The sequence below is a fragment of the Erythrolamprus reginae genome, chromosome 2 (assembly GCF_031021105.1).
Source record: "Erythrolamprus reginae isolate rEryReg1 chromosome 2, rEryReg1.hap1, whole genome shotgun sequence".
Lineage (NCBI taxonomy): Eukaryota > Metazoa > Chordata > Lepidosauria > Squamata > Dipsadidae > Erythrolamprus > Erythrolamprus reginae.
The window spans coordinates 252,311,716-252,331,820 of record NC_091951.1 but is presented as its reverse complement, the minus strand read 5'-3'; the positions used below and the strand labels follow the sequence as shown (position 1 = coordinate 252,331,820).

General features: G+C 39.9%; 1 protein-coding gene across 1 annotated transcript; it reads right to left on the bottom strand.

Moving 5' to 3' along the window:
- Positions 1-1,420: 1,420 nt before the first annotated feature.
- Positions 1,421-15,876, bottom strand: LOC139159568 (SUN domain-containing protein 5-like). Its single transcript, XM_070736876.1, has 9 exons — positions 15,819-15,876; positions 14,137-14,192; positions 11,788-11,828; positions 10,222-10,378; positions 8,460-8,544; positions 7,905-8,014; positions 5,671-5,838; positions 3,082-3,171; positions 1,421-1,978 (listed from the first exon to the last, which is right to left on the bottom strand). The coding sequence occupies exons 1-9, from the start codon at positions 15,874-15,876 to the stop codon at positions 1,820-1,822; spliced, it is 924 nt and encodes a 307-aa protein (XP_070592977.1). The 3' UTR covers positions 1,421-1,819.
- Positions 15,877-20,105: the final 4,229 nt, after the last annotated feature.

Genomic DNA, 20,105 nt, shown 5'->3' with positions numbered 1-20,105 from the left:
TAAGGCTTAAAAAAAAAAAGCTGCCGGCAGACGAAGCTGAGGCGAACGGAGTGGGGGGAGGGAAACCCATGGATTTCCAGAGGGGAGAATGGGGCAGGACAGGGTGGGGAAAAACGGGGGAAACCCATGGAGATGCAGAGGAGAGAATGGTGCAAGACAGGGTGGAGAAAAATGGAGGAAACCCATGGAGATCCAGAGGGGAGAATGGGGCAGGACAGAGTGGAGAAAAACGGGAGGAACTCATGGAGATCCAGACGGGAGAATGGGGCAGGACAGGGTGGAGTAAAATGGGGGAAACCCATGGAGATCCAGAGGGGAGAATGGGGCAGGACAGAGTGGAGAAAAATGGGGGAAACCCATGGAGATCCAGAGGGGAGAATGGGGAAGGACAGAGTGGAGAAAAACGGAGGAAACCCATGGAGATCCAGAGGGGAGAATGGGGCAGGACAGGGTGGAGAAAAATGGAGGAAACCCATGGAGATCCAGAGGGGAGAATGGGGCAGGACAGGGTGGGGAAAAACGGGGGAAACCCATGGAGATCCAGAGGGGAGAATGGGGCAGGACAGGGTGGGAAAAACGGGAGGAACTCAAGTCTGGAGGTGGGGCATCCCAGCGGCTAGCGGCAGGTTCGTAAGGTGAAAAGTGTTTGTAAGAAGAGGCAAAAAAATTCCGAACCCTGGGTTCGTATCTTGAAAAGTTCGTATGACGAGGGGTTCGTATCATGTGGTACCACTGTACTTTTTACTCTAACCCACACAAGACTTGGTCTAGAATTGATATGGCCTGGGCCCCTGCCCATATAACGGAACAAATTAGTAAAATAGAAATAGAGACAAATACTTGGGCAGATCACAACCCCTTATCCATATATTGGAAAGGTAAAAGGAAAATAAAAAATTGGACAATGAATAGAACTATAATAAAAGACCCAGAGTACAAAAAATGGATAGAAAATTTTATTAACAATTATACGAAAGAAGAAATAAGTGAGGATTTAATTTTCAAATATTTGGAAAAAATAGAGTTACCAGCATTAACTGAAACACAACAGCAAAGACTAAACAAACCTATTACAGACATAGAATTAAAACAATCTATAAAGAAACAAAATAATAATAAAGCGACTGGCCCAGATTCAATACCAGCCGAATTTTATAAATTGGACACAGAAATACTTTTCTCAAATATGCTTGAGACATATAATCAAATATTGATAGAAGGTAAATTACCAAAAACATCGTCAGAAACTTTAATAACTTTAATACATAAAGCTGACACGGAAAAAGCAAAAATTTAAAATTATAGACCTATCTCACTATTAAACGTAGATTATAAAATTTTTATATCAATATTTGCTAATAGACTTAAAAGTATTATAAATAATATGATACATAGTGATCAAAATGGATTTTTACCAGGAAGACAAATCAAAAATAATTTAAGAATAATAGTAAATACATTAGAATATTATGAGCAACATCCAGAAAAGCAAATGGTGCTTATATTTTTGGATGTGAAAAAGGCATTGGATAATGTAGATTGGAACTTTATGAAAGTACAACTAAAGAAGATAGAGGTAGGAACAAAGTTTTTTAATATAATAGACACTATATATACAGAACAAACAGCTAAAATTATAATAAATGGTGAACAGACCAAAAAAGTAGATATACAACGAAGAGTAAGACAAAGTTCTCCAATATCGCCACTATTATTTATTTTAACATTAGAGGCATTGTTGATTAAAATAAGAGCAGATAAGGAAATATTTTAAATTTAATAAATTTAATTTAAATTTAATATGGGAAAGTCGCAGGATTTATTTATCTTGGTAGATTTCATCCACTTTCTTGCCCAAATGGTTTATATTAGCCATCCTTCCATGCACCCTGGTTCGATAAATGCACGTGTACTCTGGATTTCCCCAGTTGCTCTCCACCTTGATTTTTACATACTGGAACGCCTTCTCTTGTTCATTCTGAAATGTAGATGAGGGAAAAGAACAATCATAATAAAAAGCAACCGAGATGAAGTCATCCTCTTGAATGGCTCTATCGGTTTAATAGAAGAGTGCAAAGCCTATACTGTATATCTATATACAAGAGCCGGGGTGGTGCAGCAGGTAGAATGCCGTACTGCAGGCCACTGAAGCTGACTGTAGATCTGTAGGTCAGCGGTTCAAATCTCATCACCGACTCAAGGTTGACTCAGGCTTCCATCCTTCCAAGGTGGGTAAAAGGAGGACCTGGATTATGGGGGCAATATGCTGGCTCTGTTAAAAAGTGCTATTGCTAACATGTTGTAAGCTGCCCTGAGTCTAAGGAGAAGGGCGGCATAAAAATCAAATAAATAAATAAAATAAATCTGTAGACCTGTTTCCCAAATGCTGATATAACAGCTTTGGGATTGTTATTCATCAGAAAGAAGATTTGTGGTGGGGGTTTTTTGTTTTGCTATGTCCCATTGGCTCCCATCAATATATATAGTCCTCAACATATGACCCCAATTGAGCTCAAAATTTATGTTGCTGAGTGAGAACTTTGCTAAGTGAGTTTTGCCCCATTTTACGACTTTTCTTGCCACATTTGTTTAATTAGAAACACATTGTTACTTAACAAATTGTTACGTGAATCTGGTTTCCCCATTGACTTTGCTTGTCAGAAGGTTGCAAAAGTTAATCACATGGACCCCGAGACACTGCAGCTGTCCAAAATGTGAGTCAGGTGTCAAGTGTACAAATAGGGGTGCTGCAATGGTTACACGTGTGAAAAAATGGTCATAAATCACTTTCTTCAATGCTACTGAAACTTTGAACAGCCATTAAGTCAACTGTTGTAAGTCGGGGACTATCTGTATAGTGCCACAGATTATAACTATATTTCCTCAGGAGGAGCTCTGGTTTTCCAGCTCTGGCCTAATCCACTCCTTAAAGTACTGAATTAAAAGTTGTCTGATTTTTAGTAGATGGGGCAGAAATTGGAGAGATTCTTTCAAAACAACTCCCTCTGACACAGCCCCTTCGGTTTTACTCTATCCTACTTTAGTTTTATCTCTACCCCACTTCTCCCATTTCTAGTTTACCTTCAGTTGGAATGTCTGAATTAATTCCTTCTCATTATCATACTTGAATGTTCCCAGCAGGATCTCCTCTTTTGTTTCATCATTTAGCCCCTAAAATTAAAAGGAGGGAATCAGTGTAGAAGAGTTGAATGCTGCAGCAGCCCTGAAAGACAACCTGGAAGCAGTTCTTGGCCAAGAAAGTCAGGTCAATGCAGAAACCAAAAAAACAAAACAAAATGGAATTTTGAGTCTTGACAAGCAGGCAATCTTTCAATGGTGAGCGGAATTATTTTATATGAAACAGGCAGAGAGCTATGGAGAGTGGTGTGATTTTTCACCCTGGTTATTGCCAGATTGTTTTTAACATGTTTATTTTATTGATTGATTGATTGATTGATTTTGTCCACTACACAATGAGGGTTTTAGTGGGTATACACATAGTAAAATACATGATGTAGGTTATATAGAGGATATACTCATAGTAAAATATATCTAAGAAAGAGTAGAAGAGAAGATATAGGAATGTTAAGATGCCTATGTTAGGGCTTATGTCAGAAAGCTATGCTGCTAATTTTCAGCAACTCTGGTGTACTGATCTGGACTCTGACTTTCCCTGGAAGTAGCAGGCAAAGGTTTTGTCCATTGCATCCTCCTCCTCCCATATATTGTATTCCAAATCACTATCCTGTACAGGGGTTGTAGTGAAGGCAGGAAATGTCCCAGATTATGGGACCTTATGGAAGTATCCTATGGAGTAGGGAAAGGGACAGTCTTTAAATGAATTCATATGGGAAGCAGCAAAGAAATTGTTAGTCATTTTCTGAATTAAAGACACCAGGGAAGGTGAGGCCATGTCGTTGGATAAGAGAAATTAATAGACTACTTAGAGTGGAAGCTGATAGAGTTGGGCAGATATAATTGCTTGTCTTAGAATTCTACAGGGGGAATGGCCATTTAGCTCATTACTCCAAATATTGCTAGTTTATCCAGCCTCTACTGATAGGTTGCCAGTCCAGAGAACCTGGCAGTGTATTATGTACCAATCCCTTCAAAAGGAGCTTTTTGAAGGTAGCAATAGCTTGCATATCACAAATTAAGGTATTAATTAATATTTTTCTTAAATTTGTATCTTACTTTTATTTGTTACAATTTAAGATCTGTACACAATAATGGGCTGTGGCCCCCATAGGAGGGGGACACAGTGGGAGTTGTAAGTTCATGCACTATTTATAGAATACTTAATAATTTTTTTATTGTCCTTCCTTCTCTAGTACCTTACTATGATCCTTAATTGCTTTTAAAATAGTAAATAATTAAATAGTATGTTTCACCCATAAACACTTTAATCATTTTAATCATTATCTAGATCTTAACTTTTATAGCAATTAAAGAAAATTGAGCTACTTGCTTAATCTGTTATCATACTGAACCTTATGGGTTTAGTACAAAACCTTAAAATGTTACTGTGCTCCTCAACAAATAATGCTGTCTATCATTTGTCCTTTTGGTGGCTATTCAAATAACGTGACTTAATCATAGAAACATAGAAACATAGAAGTCTGACGGCAGAAAAAGACCTCATGGTCCATCTAATCTGCCCTTATACTATTTTCTGTATTTTATCTTAGGATGGATATATGTTTATCCCAGGCATGTTTAAATTCAGTTACTGTGGATTTATCTACCACGTCTGCTGGAAGTTTGTTCCAAGGATCTACTACTCTTTCAGTAAAATAATATTTTCTCATGTTGCTTTTGATCTTTCCCCCAACTAACTTCAGATTGTGTCCCCTTGTGCTTGTTTTCACATTCCTATTAAAAACACTTCCCTCCTGAACCTTATTTAACCCTTTAATATATTTAAATGTTTCGATCATGTCCCCCCTTTTCCTTCTGTCCTCCAGACTATACAGATTGAGTTCATTAAGTCTTTCCTGATACGTTTTATGCTTAAGACCTTCCACCATTCTTGTAGCCCGTCTTTGGACCCGTTCAATTTTGTCAATATCTTTTTGTAGGTGAGGTCTCCAGAACTGAACACAGTATTCCAAATGTGGTCTCACCAGCATTCTATATAGCGGGATCATAATCTCCCTCTTCCTTCCCAAATCAACTGAAAAAGAGTTGTCAAGCCACTACCACCCAGTCACATGACCTTTAAGCCACCCCAGTGACCTTTAAGCCACCCCAGTGACCTTTAAGCCACCCCAGTCACATGATTGTCAAACCACTCCCACCTGGTCACATGGCAGGCAAGCCACACCCACAAAATAAACCATGCCCACAGTGTGGCAGTAAACATTTTGGCAGCTCATTGCTATATGTTCATAATGCTCCCACCTCCCATTTTTCCCCAAGAACTTTGAGAGATGAATTGGTCTGAGGGAGAATGACTGGCCTAAACTCTGCTGGCTTTTATACTAAAGGGAGAAATAGAACTCGGAGCACTGATTTCTAATCCTTCATCTTAACCTCGATACCAGAATGGCTCCATATCCTATTTCAGCTCAATATCAAGGGCATAGTAGCCTTGGTGCTTCCTAAATTGCAGTTCTTTTAATGAACCTTAGAGGAAAGATATAAGATAAGTTAAAACAGTATTGTACTTACATAAACCAAAAAATCTTTTAAGGCACTTGTGATTCCTTCCGAAAAAGCTATTGCTTTAGAGATGTGCTGAACTGTAACGGCTGTCAGTCGGACTTTTTCAGGCAGCTTAATTACGACTTGGCCTTCAGATCCTGAGAATGCCCAGCAGTTTCCAGGGTAAACATCCGGCTACAAACAGGAGACCATTCACATAAATAAAATGCTCAAAATTGGAATCACTCTATAATATGTAAATAGATACATTGCTTTGGGGTTAAAATGGTTTATACAAGAAACACACCCAATTTGGTGGTGGGGTATGTATGCTTGTCGGGTGGTGGGCACTTTTCACTATACACTTGTTTTATGTTGTGGGTATCTTAAAATTGTTAAAAATCAATTAAAAAAAATTAATTCAGGTCCTGCAGATTGATTTGATGTGTGAGTACAATAATTACTGGGGTTTCTCCAGGAGTAGGGTGAACTTTATTGTGAATGTGTGACAAAATTGCTTCTGACCTCTAATCTGTGTTTTCTCTGGCTTATTAAGAGGTCAGATACACCAGCAAAGTAAACTATTAGTGGGTAAATAGAGTTTTGTTATTAAACCAGAATAATATCCCAACTAGTGTAAATTTTCCAATCATTTGCAACCAGGAAAATGTCATTCTTCCCTCATTCCTCAGTTGTAAATGAGGCATTCCCTCTTTCTCATTCTCTTTCTGTCTATCTGCCATTTTAATCTCATTCAGGGGAGTAGTGAAGAGGATGGGCAAGAAAGGACCAGGATCTCCAACATTTTAATTTTTATCCCTCTAGAAATGAAGGGAATGGATGACGAACTGGGAAAAAGGATTACATAAAGTGAGGAGAGTACAAGGTGAAAAGAACAGAGAAAGGGGATGGATGAGATTAAAGAAATATTCCCAGAAGGTTGGCAGATTTATTTTATTTTTTAAATGTATGTGTTTGTTTATCAAAACGTGTAAATAATAGCAGGTATTGATATAAACACAAACATAAGTAATGTAGGTACAGGCAAATAGGACAATAAGGCAGGGATGGTAGGCACAATAGTTTGCTTATGCATACTCCTTACTAATAAACTTACTGTGTGTGTGTGTGTGTATTGCTCAAAAAAAATAAAGGGAACACTCAAATAACACATCCTAGATCTGAATGAATGAAATATTTTCTTCCATTCTGAAGCCCAATAATGAAGACTTCTATAGAAATGGGAGAGAATTCTCCTTTTGCTTTCCAACGTCCAGAAAGCATAAATAAGGAGAAACAGTCTACACTATAGCAATAGCAATAGTACTTAGATTTATATACCATTCTTTACAGCACTCTCTGAGATGTTTATAACATTAGCAGCCCCCAATTTTACTGACTTCAGAAAGAAGGAAAACTGAATCAACTTTAAAGTGGTCAGGATTGAATTTCTGGCAGTGAGCAGTTACCCTGCAATCCTGCATTCTAACTACTGCGTCATCACAGCTTTTGCCATCATTTAAAATCTTCTTAAATACAGCAACTCAGAACTTCACAAACTATTCCAGATATACATTCAGAAACAACATACAAAGGAGAAGATTTTGTTCTTCTCTGGAATATTCTGTTTTTGAGCTGGAGAGTTTTGTGCATCCCTCCCCAGGGTTGGGCTACTGCCCGGATGGGAGGGGACGCAGTGGAGTAGCGAAATTGGAACTCCACCCTAGAGCGCCCAATTTTCACTGAAAGATGTTGAAAGAAAATGTAGCAGGTCCTGCATAAACCACGCCCACAGTGTGGTAGTAAAAAATTTGGTAGTCCTTCACCCTCCCTCTCCCTGCTCTAAACCAACCGAAATCATATTATTGTAACTTCTGAACTCTGCCTTAGTTTAATGCAATTAAAAGCAACAGTTAGATTTTCAAGTCAGAACAAAATAGGACCTGAAGAACTGCAGAAAAAGTTTGCAGAGCCATTCACAAATATGTGCATCCTTTAATTTTAAGGAAAGCACTGAGCTTTCCTTAAAATTAAATGAAGTCAGATTTTACCAACATTTCGATCTGGAATACAAGATCTCTAGGAAATCCAAGGGCTATGGTGTAGGCTAGATTGAGAAGTTAAAGAAAACATCCAGAAGAAAATAATGACATGTATATAGTTATGAGATAGAAACTGGACTCGGGGCAGTACTATTTTTCTAGCTGAGAAATTGTACTATTCTTCTGAATTAACTAATAGCAATCATAGAAATACTGCACCTGTAAAATAGTTTCAGGAGGGTTGGCTGAAGCGATAAATGGAAACCAAGAGTTTTCCTGGTGCAAAAAATCGAAAGACTTAGATGTCCTGTCTTTATCAATCGTGGCTCCTAGATAGACAGACAGATGATTATGTAACCTCAAGTTGTTTTCTATTTCTAATGAACATTTTGATGTATTTTCTTGTGACAGATGTTTTTTAAAGTCTAGAATTAGTAGAGTAAAATATAAAGAGATTTCTTATCAGAAATTACATTCATTCACATGTAATTTCCCAATATTAGTTCCTGCGTAGTCTCCATGTAGATAGATGATACTTTTATAAAGGCTAGAATAAGTACAGAATAAAATATAAAGAAACATTTCATCAGAAATTAAATTCACTCATATATACTGTAATTATTCATTAATAATTCATCTTTTGTAGAGTTTATTGAAGAAAGAGAAAAATCTGTCAGATATGATTTCAAATCACTTTTCAAGTCGCAGTTTATGCAAAGACACTCCTGGCTGTGAGTTGCAAACCCAAAGCCACTCCATCTTTCAGGACATTACCTACTGACTTTTGAGCCCAGTCAGCCTTCTGTATATCGTCTTCAAAAATCTTCTTAAAAGCCAAATTGACCATATCAATAATTTCCTGCCAAGGAGAAGAAAAATGCATCAGAGAAATGGTTTATACAAATATCAGTTACATACGTTAGACATCATAAGTTATGAATAGAACCATAGACTTAATTCCAACTGTTAGCAACAGATACACAAATATGGACAATAAAGCATCATGTCAAAAAAGTCAAAATTTGCCAATTTGGCAAATGGTTTGTTTCTCAAGTTTGCTGAGTAAAGACAGGAAATAAATGTGCCCAAATGAATAGCCCATAAAGGAATATTAACTGGTATCTAATAATATTTTTCTATCAGATTTTAGCTAAGGAGGAATGGTTGCTGGTGCTTAAAACAGTGTGTACCACGATTCTTTTAGATAGCATTAAGATGTTTTCATATGTCATTTAAGTACGTGAAAACATGATGCCTATGAAGCATACACTATAGCCAGCCCTGGGACACAGGCATTTGGGGGCTAATGTCAAAAGACAAAAATGTATATCAGTGCAGAAATCTATATGCAATGCTCATGCTTTTTAGACATAAAGGCTGGAACTTCTGTGGAGAAGAAAAGTATGTAGAAAGGAGAGGTGATTCAATAATTCTTAGAGTCATCAATCAATCCAGACAGACTATCTCATGTAGCAGGTTGGAGATGTACAAATATCCTTTAAACTTTTGGTAAAGGGTAATCCCATAATTTACTATTTTATTTAATTTCTATACCACTCAACTCTCCAAAAGGAGTAATTGTTTTGTCTTCACCATAAAGACACCTGAGCTATGGTGGTGAATCTATAGCATCATGCGAGAGGTGGCATGCAGAGCCCTCTCTGTGGGCATGTGTGTCATCGCCCCAGCCTAGCTCCATCGCATTTGTTTGTCGGTTTCATTTTCAGGGAAACAAAAGTTTGTGGGACTAAAAAAAAAATTCACTCAATCAATTCCAACTTTGTGAGATCTTTTCCTTTCATGAGAAGTTGGAATTGATTGAGTGAATTTTTTTTTTAGTCCCACAATTTCATTCCCTGAAAATGAAACTGATGAAGAAATGTGATGGAGCTAGGCTGGAGTGATGACGCATGTGCCCACAGAGAGGGCTCTTCATGCCACCTCTCGCATGATGCTGTAGATTCACCACCATAGGTCTAGGATTGTCCAAACTATGCCACTGGTTGATTGTTCTCCCTGTTGGGAAATTTCTCCTTGGTTCTTGGTTGCTTTTTCCCTTGATTAGTTTCCATCCATTGTTTCTTGTCTTGCCTTCAGGTGCTTTGGAAAACAGGTTGATGCTCTCTGCTCTCTGCAGTCCTTCAAATATTGGAACACTGCTTTTGTGTCATCCCTAATCCTTCTTTTCATTAGAGTAGATATACCCAATTAGCATCATCCTTGTTTCTCAACATTTTGTTGATATTGTGGCGACCAAAACTGGATGCAACATGGAATACTAGTGCCCAGTATGAAATTATAATTTACCCTTTTGCAGCAGGAAAGAAACCCTCACTGTGGTTCAATGTTTTCCCTACTGTATTTTTTAAGTATATTTGGTACGAGAGAGGCTGGGCATGAGAACAACTAAGAGACTTCAGTTTTGTAAAAGGGGAAAAAAATGACATTCTATGGTAGCTAATAGATGTGCAAAAGAAAATGATAATCTGGAAAGATCGAAACCAGAGAATTTCTGAGATTAGTTGCAGCTTCCTACTTTCTCCTCTCCTGGTAAGTCACTTTCCTGAAGGATTTGCTTGGTGGACTGCAGGCGGCCTTTATGGAGGTTGCTGATCTCAGACTGTATTTGATCCATTTCATTCTTAAGGTCCTGAATTTCATGGAATTGATCTTCCAGCAGACGTTGTGATTTCCTTGTAATAAAGGAGGGGAAATGGGTGTCAGGATTATATGCAAAACTCTGAAAAACTGTTAAATGGCAAAACAAAAGGATACAAACCCGTTCTATTGTTGCTTCCGTCTAGTGTTGCCTGGATTTTTGCTGTAGACTAGTGTGATGCAGCTGGTCCTTGACTTACAACCATTCATTTAATAAGTCTGAAATTACAGTGGCACTGAAAAAAGTGATTTCCGACCACTTTTCACATTTAGGACTGTTGCTGCCTCCCCATGGTCACATGACAAAGATTCAGATGCTTGGCAACTGATTCATATTTATGACTGTTGCAGAGTCCCAGTGTTGTGATCATCTTTTTGCAACCTTTTTACAGACAAAGTCAATTAGGGAATCCAGATTCATTTAATAACCATGCTATTAAGTTAACAAAGGCAGAGTTTCACTTAACCAGTGTAGCAAGATAGTGGTAAACAGGTGCAAAATTCAGTTAACAAATGTCTCATTTAGCAACAAAAACATTTGGGCTCAATTGTGGTCGTAAGTTGAGGACTTACGACCACAAAGTTGGCCATAGTGGGCGTGGTCAGCTCAACATCACATGTACCAGTGGCACCTGTGGAGGCCCTGGAGGCTCCATTTTTTTGCTGTGACGGCCTCCTGCAAAACTCGGCCACCGCATGTGGCCCACCCAAGCACTGTTTTGGCCAGCAGAGGCACCAAGAAGCCAATCTTTACTGTTTACAGGGCAGTCCCACAGGTTACATCTAAGCCTCCCTCAGGCCGGATGCGGCCCATGGGCCTTGGGTTTGACAGTCCTGCCGTAAATATACATAGTCAGGAATGAATCTTTTTGCATTCAGGGGAACTTACTTCCACAGAAAGGTGGATAGAATTGCAGCTGAAATATTTTCTCCTTGGGTGTGAAAGAATGTTGCACTGTAGTCTCTAACCAAAAGCAAATGCATACTTATCCAGAGAAGACTTCCAATGTGTTTTCAGTCTTAGGATTGCCTCCAAAGGGATTGGTGTAGGCCAGGAATAGGCAAAGTTGGCTCTTCTATGACATGTGGACTTCAACTCCCAAGAATTCCTGAGCTAGCATGATTGGCTCAGGCATTCTGGGAGTTGAAGTCCACAAGTCATAGAAGAGCCAATTTTGCCTACCCCTGATGTAGGCCAAGGATGGGATTGGACAACCTATCTTACTTTTGAAGAAGGAGAGGCCTCTTTCCAATGTTTTGGTTTATTGGGTGACGATTTCCAGATTTTTTTTTAAAAAAAAAGCTTGTGTGCATTCTTGTTTTTAACTATTGCATTTTGTAAATTTCCCAGTGTCATGAGATAGATTTAAGCAGTTTATACATTTAATTAATGAGTAAAGTCTTTTTCTTTAAGATATTTTGGAGGGGTGTATAATAGCCTTACCAGAGATTGTTCAGCTCAGTTTCATACACTTTTGCTAGTTCCTGTGGGAAGGAAAAAAACATATATGATTCAACTTTTATATGAACAATTTGTACCGTGGACCTCAATCATAGTTAACTGTAGTTAATTTATGACCATTTTAAAAAATATATATTTTATATATATTTATGCTTCTTGACTTAAATTCAATTCCATACCTACCCAGCCAGAATTATGCAGTAAATTATAATCTTATCATTTAGTGATTGCCTCAGATAGTGAGAATTTACCATTACATAGATGATGAAAAACTAACTTTGGAATCAATAACCACATTTATCTTTACAACATCATTTGGTTACCTATCCACATTGCCTTGTGCTTATCCCATACCCTCTGGTAGAGCCAATACATTTTAATTTATGTTTGCTTGTTTGTATCCTACTTTCCATTATATATATATATATATATATATATATATATATGTATGTATGTATGTATGTATGTATGTATGTATGTATGTATGTTCGTTCGTTCGTTCGTTCGTTCGTTCATTCATTCATTCATTTATTTATTTATTTATTTACAAAATATCCCAACATAACTTCTTCCTCTTATTTTTCCCAAAAATAACAAGTGAGTTAAGGTGAGTGTGTGTGACTTGGCCAAGATCACACAGCTAACTTTCAAGGTTAAGGCAGGACTAGAACTCAGTGTCTCCTGGTTTCTAAGCCAGCATTTTAATTGCTATATCAAACCCAAGCAAGCTGTCACTTCCTGAGCTGCTTGTTTGTGTAGCAGTGGTTATTCCAAAACTGCTGAGAACAACTTAACAGGCTCAGTTGTGTAACGTTAATTAGTTGATTACAGCCTGGTAGCAGCTGCTGCCTGGAATTGACAAAATCCTAGTCACTTTCACCCCTGAAGGCATTTGCCTCCTAAGAAGCTGCAGCTACACTCCTTTCAGTGCATATTCCCCATCATGTACCTGTTCACTCTCTTTCCAGTGAATGTAAATGCAAACACCATTCCCATTCTTTCTAATTATCCCAGTGCCAGGGTAAGCATTTCAAACGATGGGGAGTAGGGGAAAAGGGGCATATGATTTGGCCTATTCTCCAGGTTCTTCATAAACTGAGTTCTCCCTAAACCTTCCACACTGCTTGGAGCCCCTCCCTTATGATACCAGGTTGCAACGCCTTGGTCCCTTCAGCCTTGAAAGACGGCGTTTAAGGGGTGACTTGATCGAAGTGTATAAAATCATGCATGGGATAGAAAAGATGGATAGAGAATTTTTTTTTCTCTATCACACAATACTAGGGCAAGGGGGCACTCCTTAAAGCACATAGGTAAGAAAGTGAGGACAAATTAAGGGAAATATTTCTTCACCCAGAGGGTCGTTGGTTTATGGAATTCAGCTGTCAGCCTTGATAGCTTCAAGGCAGGATTAGACAGATTCATGGATGCCAAGTGTATCGGTGGTTATTGAAATGGATGTCCATGTGCCGCCTCTATGTTGGTTGAGGCAGGCAGGATTCCCTTGGGTACCATTTTTTGGGGGTCAAGGGAAAGGGAGGGGTTTGCCTTCTCCTTCTGCTCAAGATCCCCATGTACAATTAGGGGGCCAATGTGTAACACAGAATGCTGGACTCGATGGGCTTTGGCCTGATTCAGCATGGCTCTTCTTATGTTCTTATGCTTGGGCTCATTGTTTGTGGTTATATCCTAATGCTGTAAAGCAGGGATGTCAAACTCATGTTGTCATGTTGTTATTATGTGATGCATTGTGACTTTTCCCCCCCTTCGCTAAACCGGGGTGTGGGGGTGGCCAGTGTGTGATGCAACTGTGCCATGATTGTGACACCCCTGCTTCAAAGCAAGGGAAAGCTGAAGTAAAATAATAAGCAGAATTGTGGCCATGTGATTTTTTGCTTAGTGACAGCTTTGCTGAACAACGGACTTGTAGTTTGTCAATTGCAGTCACTAAACAAGGAGTACCTATTTTTGGAGAATGCAAAAGTAGAGGAGCCAAGTTTGCTACTTGAGCCATTCTTTTATATTTAAAAAATAAAATCCAGATTTTAACTGTCACTTCCATGATGACAGATTATACACAAATTCACTTGCTGTTTTCCAGATACAACATTTCTGGTAGCCTCAAAACCCAAGAAAACAAATGTGAACAGCATCTTTGATGGCCTCTTATTATCGAGCAAGGGCTTGTTTCCATTGAGAATTGTTACTGAAGAAAGGATCTTTGTGTGTGGCAGCCTTTTTGTCTTGAGACCAAATTCTCTGTGAGTTCCCCAATCTGGCCCCAAACTATTTCGATGACTTCCTTTTCTGTCCCTTACATGTAATGGTGTTTACCTTGGATGACAGCCCATCGGATAATTTCAGGTATTCACAAACACTGTAAACGGTGCCTGTAAGAAACAAACAAAACCTGAAGGAGCATTTAAAATCTCACTTTTTTCTACCGATACCTACCATTCAAACAGCCTTCATTTACTTCAACCACCTACCCAAATTGTCTCTTACAGAAGCTCTTTCAGTAGTGAAAGAAAAATCTGTATCTGAGAAAAAGTTGAACGGTCATAGGATATACAATAACATGCCCTTGTTTGCAGGTTGTATACTTCCGCTGTGCAGTTCCATACACATTCGTCATGCAAGAATCTGCAGTTGGATCCTGGTTCAGAGGAGCAGGAGTTGGAGCTGGGACTGTCCAACAGGGAAGACATAGTCCTCTATAAATGAGTGGAAAGTCAAGGGGATGAGGATGAGGAACTCCCAAGGCCGTCTGGCACTGAGAGTAGGGGTGGGGGGGGCAACCGGATGGGGATCCTCCTGCAGGAGCAGAGCAGCTGCAGAGGACCAACAGAGATGGTAGCCTCTCAGTGGTGGGCTGCTACCTGTACGCCTCGGAGCTCCATTCCGCTAGATTGCGCAATTTGCGTGCAACCACTCTTATGCCATCTTCAATATTCTGGTGATTGGCGCCATCTTTTTTTAAAAAAATTGTCTTTTTTGCTTCCTGCACATTCGCAGAAGCAAAATCCTGCGAGGGGATGCTCAGGTGAGTGAAATGTGATTGATTTTTTGCTTCTCCACATGCGTGGAAGCAAAAAATCACCGAAATTGCATGCGAGCGAGCGTCCCCTCAGGAGATTTCAGCAAGTTTTTGTTTCATGCGCAAAAGCAAAATCACATGTGAGAACGGATGGACAGGCGCACATCCATGACCACCCGAATGAGTAGGATGCCCGTGTAGCGCACCGGTATGCAGGTAAGTGGAACCCGCCACTGCTCTAGACTGCCTCTGACAAGGAACGGATGAGGAGAGCAGAGTGGAGAGGGGCACAGAGGAGATCAGCGAGGTTGCTTACAAGGAAGCAGCCCCGTCCTTCCTCAGAAGGAAAGCTGGGGAAGGTTGATTGAATCAGATGCTTGAGAAGGTGTGTCTGTCGGGAACACTTGCTTGTTTTGATGTGCTTCTTCCCAGCTTCGCTGGATCCTGTTCCTTGAATTTTGGGCTTGGTCTCAGCTCTCAGACTTCAGACTCTTGGACTATTATTTGGTTGCTGGAACTCTGGACTTATCTCCAGTGAAGGGCTACCAAACTTTTACTACCACATTGTGGGCGTGGCTTATGCAGGACGCCCTGCATTTTCTTTCAACATCTTTCAATGCAAACTGGGTGCTTTGGGGGTGCATTTTCGCTACCCCACTGCATTCCCCCCCCCCCCACATCCAGGCAGTAGCCCCACCCCTGCTTATCTCCTGCTTATCACCCTCATGGGACTTTGTTTGTAAACTCAGAGTGACAGAAAAGCATTAGTGGGTTGTGATAATGAGCAATAAGGAAACCTTCCTTAACCACTGCCTTGCCCACCTGACGTGAGTTAAAACATGAACTTTTCTGGATAACATCTGGCACATTGGGACTTCTGACACTCAGGTCATCGACACAAGCACTTTTTTGTTCAATCCATGAGAACCTCCTGCTATTCAGATGTGTTTTTTTTCAAATCTCAAGTGGAAGTACTTACCATAAATGGCTAAGGCAGCTATGATGAGCAACATCAAGCATTTCACACAGTTATCCATTTGGCTTCTGTGGAGGAAGGTAGGATCATTAAGGAAAAGTCAATAGACGGGAAAATTCTTAGGATAAAAATGCTAAGGATAAGAATGGGAATTTTGATAATGGCGAAGGCCACTCAAGGGCATTGCTCGTTCTTTTCCCAACCAGAGAGGTTTATTAACAAGTCATTCTGAGGGTTGCTGCTGCTTCATGTTTTTTCTCTCTCCTCTCTTTTCCTTGCTTGATATCTGCCATAAAACAATGCATGGTGTGATGTCATCAAACAGGGTGTTCCCTAACCCCTAGTGCCAATGTTATCACACCATACATTATGGCTATGCTAGATGTTGCATGAGAAAGGGAAGAAACACCTAGGACAAGGGTAGACAAATTTGGCTCTTCTATGACTTGTGAACTTCAGCTCCCAGAATTCCTGAGCCAGTCATGCTAGCTCAGGAATTCTGGGAGTTGAAGTACACATGTCATGGAAGAGCCAACTTTGCCTAGGAAGATGCATCTATTGAGTTCAACCAGTTCAGTTTAAGGTGTTAGCAACATTATTAGGTATCAGATAGGGGCCTTTCCCAAACTGGATATGCAGATATGGAATTGGAAATTGCCTGCATGTAAAACAGGTCAAGCATCAAATTCTAGGCAATGCTCAGGTTATTACATTGCTTGAGATATGGAAAAGCAGAAGTGAGAGTAAAAAACATAGTAGAGTTGATGAAAACCAGCAAGAGGATCAGCAGAAAGACTACTTGTGAAGTAGAGGAAGACAAAACATAAGCTTTCTTCCTGCAAGTAATGGAGGAAAGAGGCAGCTTGAGTCTATGCAAAGGATTCAAGAGGTCCATGGGTGTTTTAACTGGGTTTATTTCAACATGGCCACCTCTTCATAGGATGATTCACTGCGGGACAAGAATTACACTAATATCAAAGAAGTGGTGGAATGGAAGAATGGAAAATTTAATATTTTAAAATTTATTTTACACTTGCGGAAGGCGCTGAAGACCTGGTTCTGCCAACGGGCCTGGGGAACCCAGAATGGGATGGAGCCCATTAAATGGCTCGTGTGATCTGCTACTGCCAGGGTAGGGAATGGGGTAGGGGGTGATTTTATTATATTATTCTATATTAATTTATTTGATTCTTTTTATTATCTTTATTGTTTCAAATGTGGTTTTATATTCTGTAAGCTGCCTTGAGTCACTATGGGTGAGTAATATAAAACAATATAAAACAAACAAACAAATAAATTGATCCCAGATTCAGTTCTTGGACCTGCAGTGGAGATAATGATTTACTAAATGCATCAAAAAACCTTCCTTTGTTTCTAACTAACCCTCTTCTAAAAAGTTGCTTGTTATAATCATCTTCTTTGGCATAATCCAGAGAACGTATGTGTTGTGAAAAGATCTAACATTTTGCTATATTTTTTTTCCTGTTAACAGATGATTGTACTTTCTGCACCATCTGAAATAGAAGTTGATCCAAAAAATCTGATCTCTGAGAATGCCTTTTTCCTTCATTGGGAGGAATTCTCAGTATGAAATATGAGGATTGAAAGCTAAAGGACTTTTTAAATTTTATTCTATTTTTTCCAAATCACACAAATTTACTGCCAGGTGAAGAAGAAGAAAAATAAATGAGTTGAAGTGCTGGATACTTTCACTAGAGGTCAGTCTTACTTTATATAATAAACAGCTGGTGATCCCTTGTGGATGATTCTTCCAGAGATCCCTATTTCCTTAATTAAATGGAGAAACAGAATGAAAAAAACAAAAAGGGATTGGGAACCAAACTTTCTGCTTGGTTCCCCATTGAGGTTGCTTGTGGGAATCTGGGAGGGAGTTCAGAAATGAACCCTCTTCAGCTGACCGAGGAAATTGCCTGCTTGTGGAAGGGAAGAAAGGAAGCTGTAGACCAGTAATGGTGAACCTATGGCATGGGTGCCACAGGTGGCACGCGGAGCCATGTCTGCTGGTATGTGAGCCATTGCCTTAACTCAGCTCCAATGTGCATGTGTGTGCTGGCCAGCTGATTTTTGCCTCACACAGAGGCCCTGGGAGTTTTTGGTTTCCAGAGAGCCTCAGGAGGGATGAGGGAGGGCAAAACATGAGCCTATTGGGCCCACCAGAAGTTGGGGAACAGGCCATTTTTGGCCTCCAGAGGGTCTCCAGGGGACAGGGGAAGCTATTTTAGCTTCCTCAGGCATTGAATTATGGGTGTGGGCACTCACGCATGAGCAATAGCGCGCACCCATGCTCTCTTGGCACCAGAGGAAAGAAAGGTTTGCCATCACTGCTGTAGACTATAAGGAAAATTGTACCCCAGCATACCTGTAAGGGTCCCCTTACTTCAAAGAGAAAGGCCTCGCCCAACAATATCTGGCACTCCACAATAACCTCTGAGTCTTTCTCTGGCTCTTATTTCACCACCTTCCTTCAGCCGTTATATGTCAATTGTCAGCCTGAGTTCTAAGACAGCCAACTGCCATTTGCCCATCCACCAGCTGATTGGATGCAGAGGGAGAGAGGGAGGTATGAAAAAAATAAAAGATACAATAGCAATAGCATTTAGACTTATATACCGCTTCACAGTGCTTTACAGCTCTCTCTAAGCGGTTTACAGAGAATAAGCCTATGGCCCCCAACAATCTGGGTCCTCATTTTACTCAACCTTGAGCCTACTGAGATTCGATCTGCGAAACTCCTGGCAGCCAGTGATCAGCAGAAATAGCCTGCAATACTGCACTCTAACCATTGGACCACGGAGGCTCTTCAGTCCTCTCTTGTGTCATACAACATATGATTAGTGTGAAGGCGTGGTTGGATGTCACCAAAATGACAACTTTCCCAAACTTCCTAAGTGAGTCAACGTGTGCTAGATTTCTGTAAATAAACTCATTCTGGCTTCTTTCATTCAACAGCTCTTGTTTTAAACCTTCCCATTGAAAGTTGTATTTTATCTTAGGATGGATATATGTTTATCCCAGGCATGTTTAAATTCAGTTACTGTGGATTTACCAACCCCGTCTGCTGGGAGTTTGTTCCAAGTATCTACTACTCTTTCAGTAAAAAAATATTTTCTCATGTTGCTTTTGATCTTTCCCCAACTAACTTCAGATTGTGTCCCCTTGTTCTTGTGTTCACTTTCCTATTAAAAACACTTCCCTCCTGAACCTTATTTAACCCTTTGACATATTTAAATGTTCCAATCATGTTCATTAAGTCTTTCCTGATACGTTTTATGCTTATCAGGAAAGACTTAATGAACTCGTTCTGTATAGTCTGGAGGACAGAAGGAAAAGGGGGGACATGATTGAAACATTTATCTGTCTGGAACCCATACCACGTCTTGGACATCAACACCCTTGAAAACGTCCAAAGATATTTCACCAGAAGAGCCCTTCACTCCTCCACTCGAAACAGAATACCCTACGAAAATAGACTAACAATCCTGGGCCTAGAAAGCCTAGAACTACGGCGCCTAAAACACGATTTGAGTATTGCCCACAAGATCATATGCTGCAACGTCCTACCGGTCAATGACTATGTCAGCTTCAACCGCAACAACACAAGAGCACACAACAGATTCAAACTTAATACAAACCGCTCCAAACTTGACTGTAAAAAATATGATTTCAACAATCGAGTTATCGAAGCGTGGAACTCATTACCAGACTCAATTGTGTCAACCCCTAACCCCCAACATTTCTCGCTTAGACTCTCCACGATTGACCTCTCCAGGTTCCTAAGAGGCCAGTAAGGGGCGTACATAAGTGCACTGGTGTGCTTTTCGTCCCCTGTCCAATTGTCTTTCCTTTCTTTCACCTATCATATATATTCTCTTCCTTTCATATATCCTCTCCTCTTAGTTCACTTACCCTTACCACATGTCTATTTTTCTTCCTATGTAGTGTATTGGACAAATGAATAAAATAAAAAATAAATAAATATGTCAAAGGGTTAAATAAGGTTCAGGAGGGAACTGTTTTTAATAGGAAAGTGAACACAAGAACAAGGGGACACAATCTGAAGTTAGTTTTCTTTCCAGTTAGGTAAACACTCAAACCAAGAATGGTGCCACCCACACAAACACACACACACCGTATTTAGCTTGCCAAGAGTGTCATATTGGGGATTGTCAAGCATTTGGTCAAGGAGTGTGGAACCAACTCTCACCTCCGTGTCAATGATGGCATGACATCCCTCCATAATGCAACTCAAACTGGGCCACAACTCTCATT

What these genes read in the sequence shown, in the direction of transcription:
- LOC139159568 (XM_070736876.1), bottom strand. Translation starts at nt 15,876, where the DNA reads ATGGATAACTGTGTGAAATGCTTGATGTTGCTCATCATAGCTGCCTTA. An exon ending in AGCTGCCTTAGCCATTTATG is followed by an intron (nt 14,193 to 15,818) that starts GTAAGTACTTCC and finishes TGTTTCTTACAG; the next exon opens with GCACCGTTTACAGTGTTTGT. An exon ending in ACTGAGCTGAACAATCTCTG is followed by an intron (nt 10,379 to 11,787) that starts GTAAGGCTATTA and finishes CTTTATTACAAG; the next exon opens with GAAATCACAACGTCTGCTGG.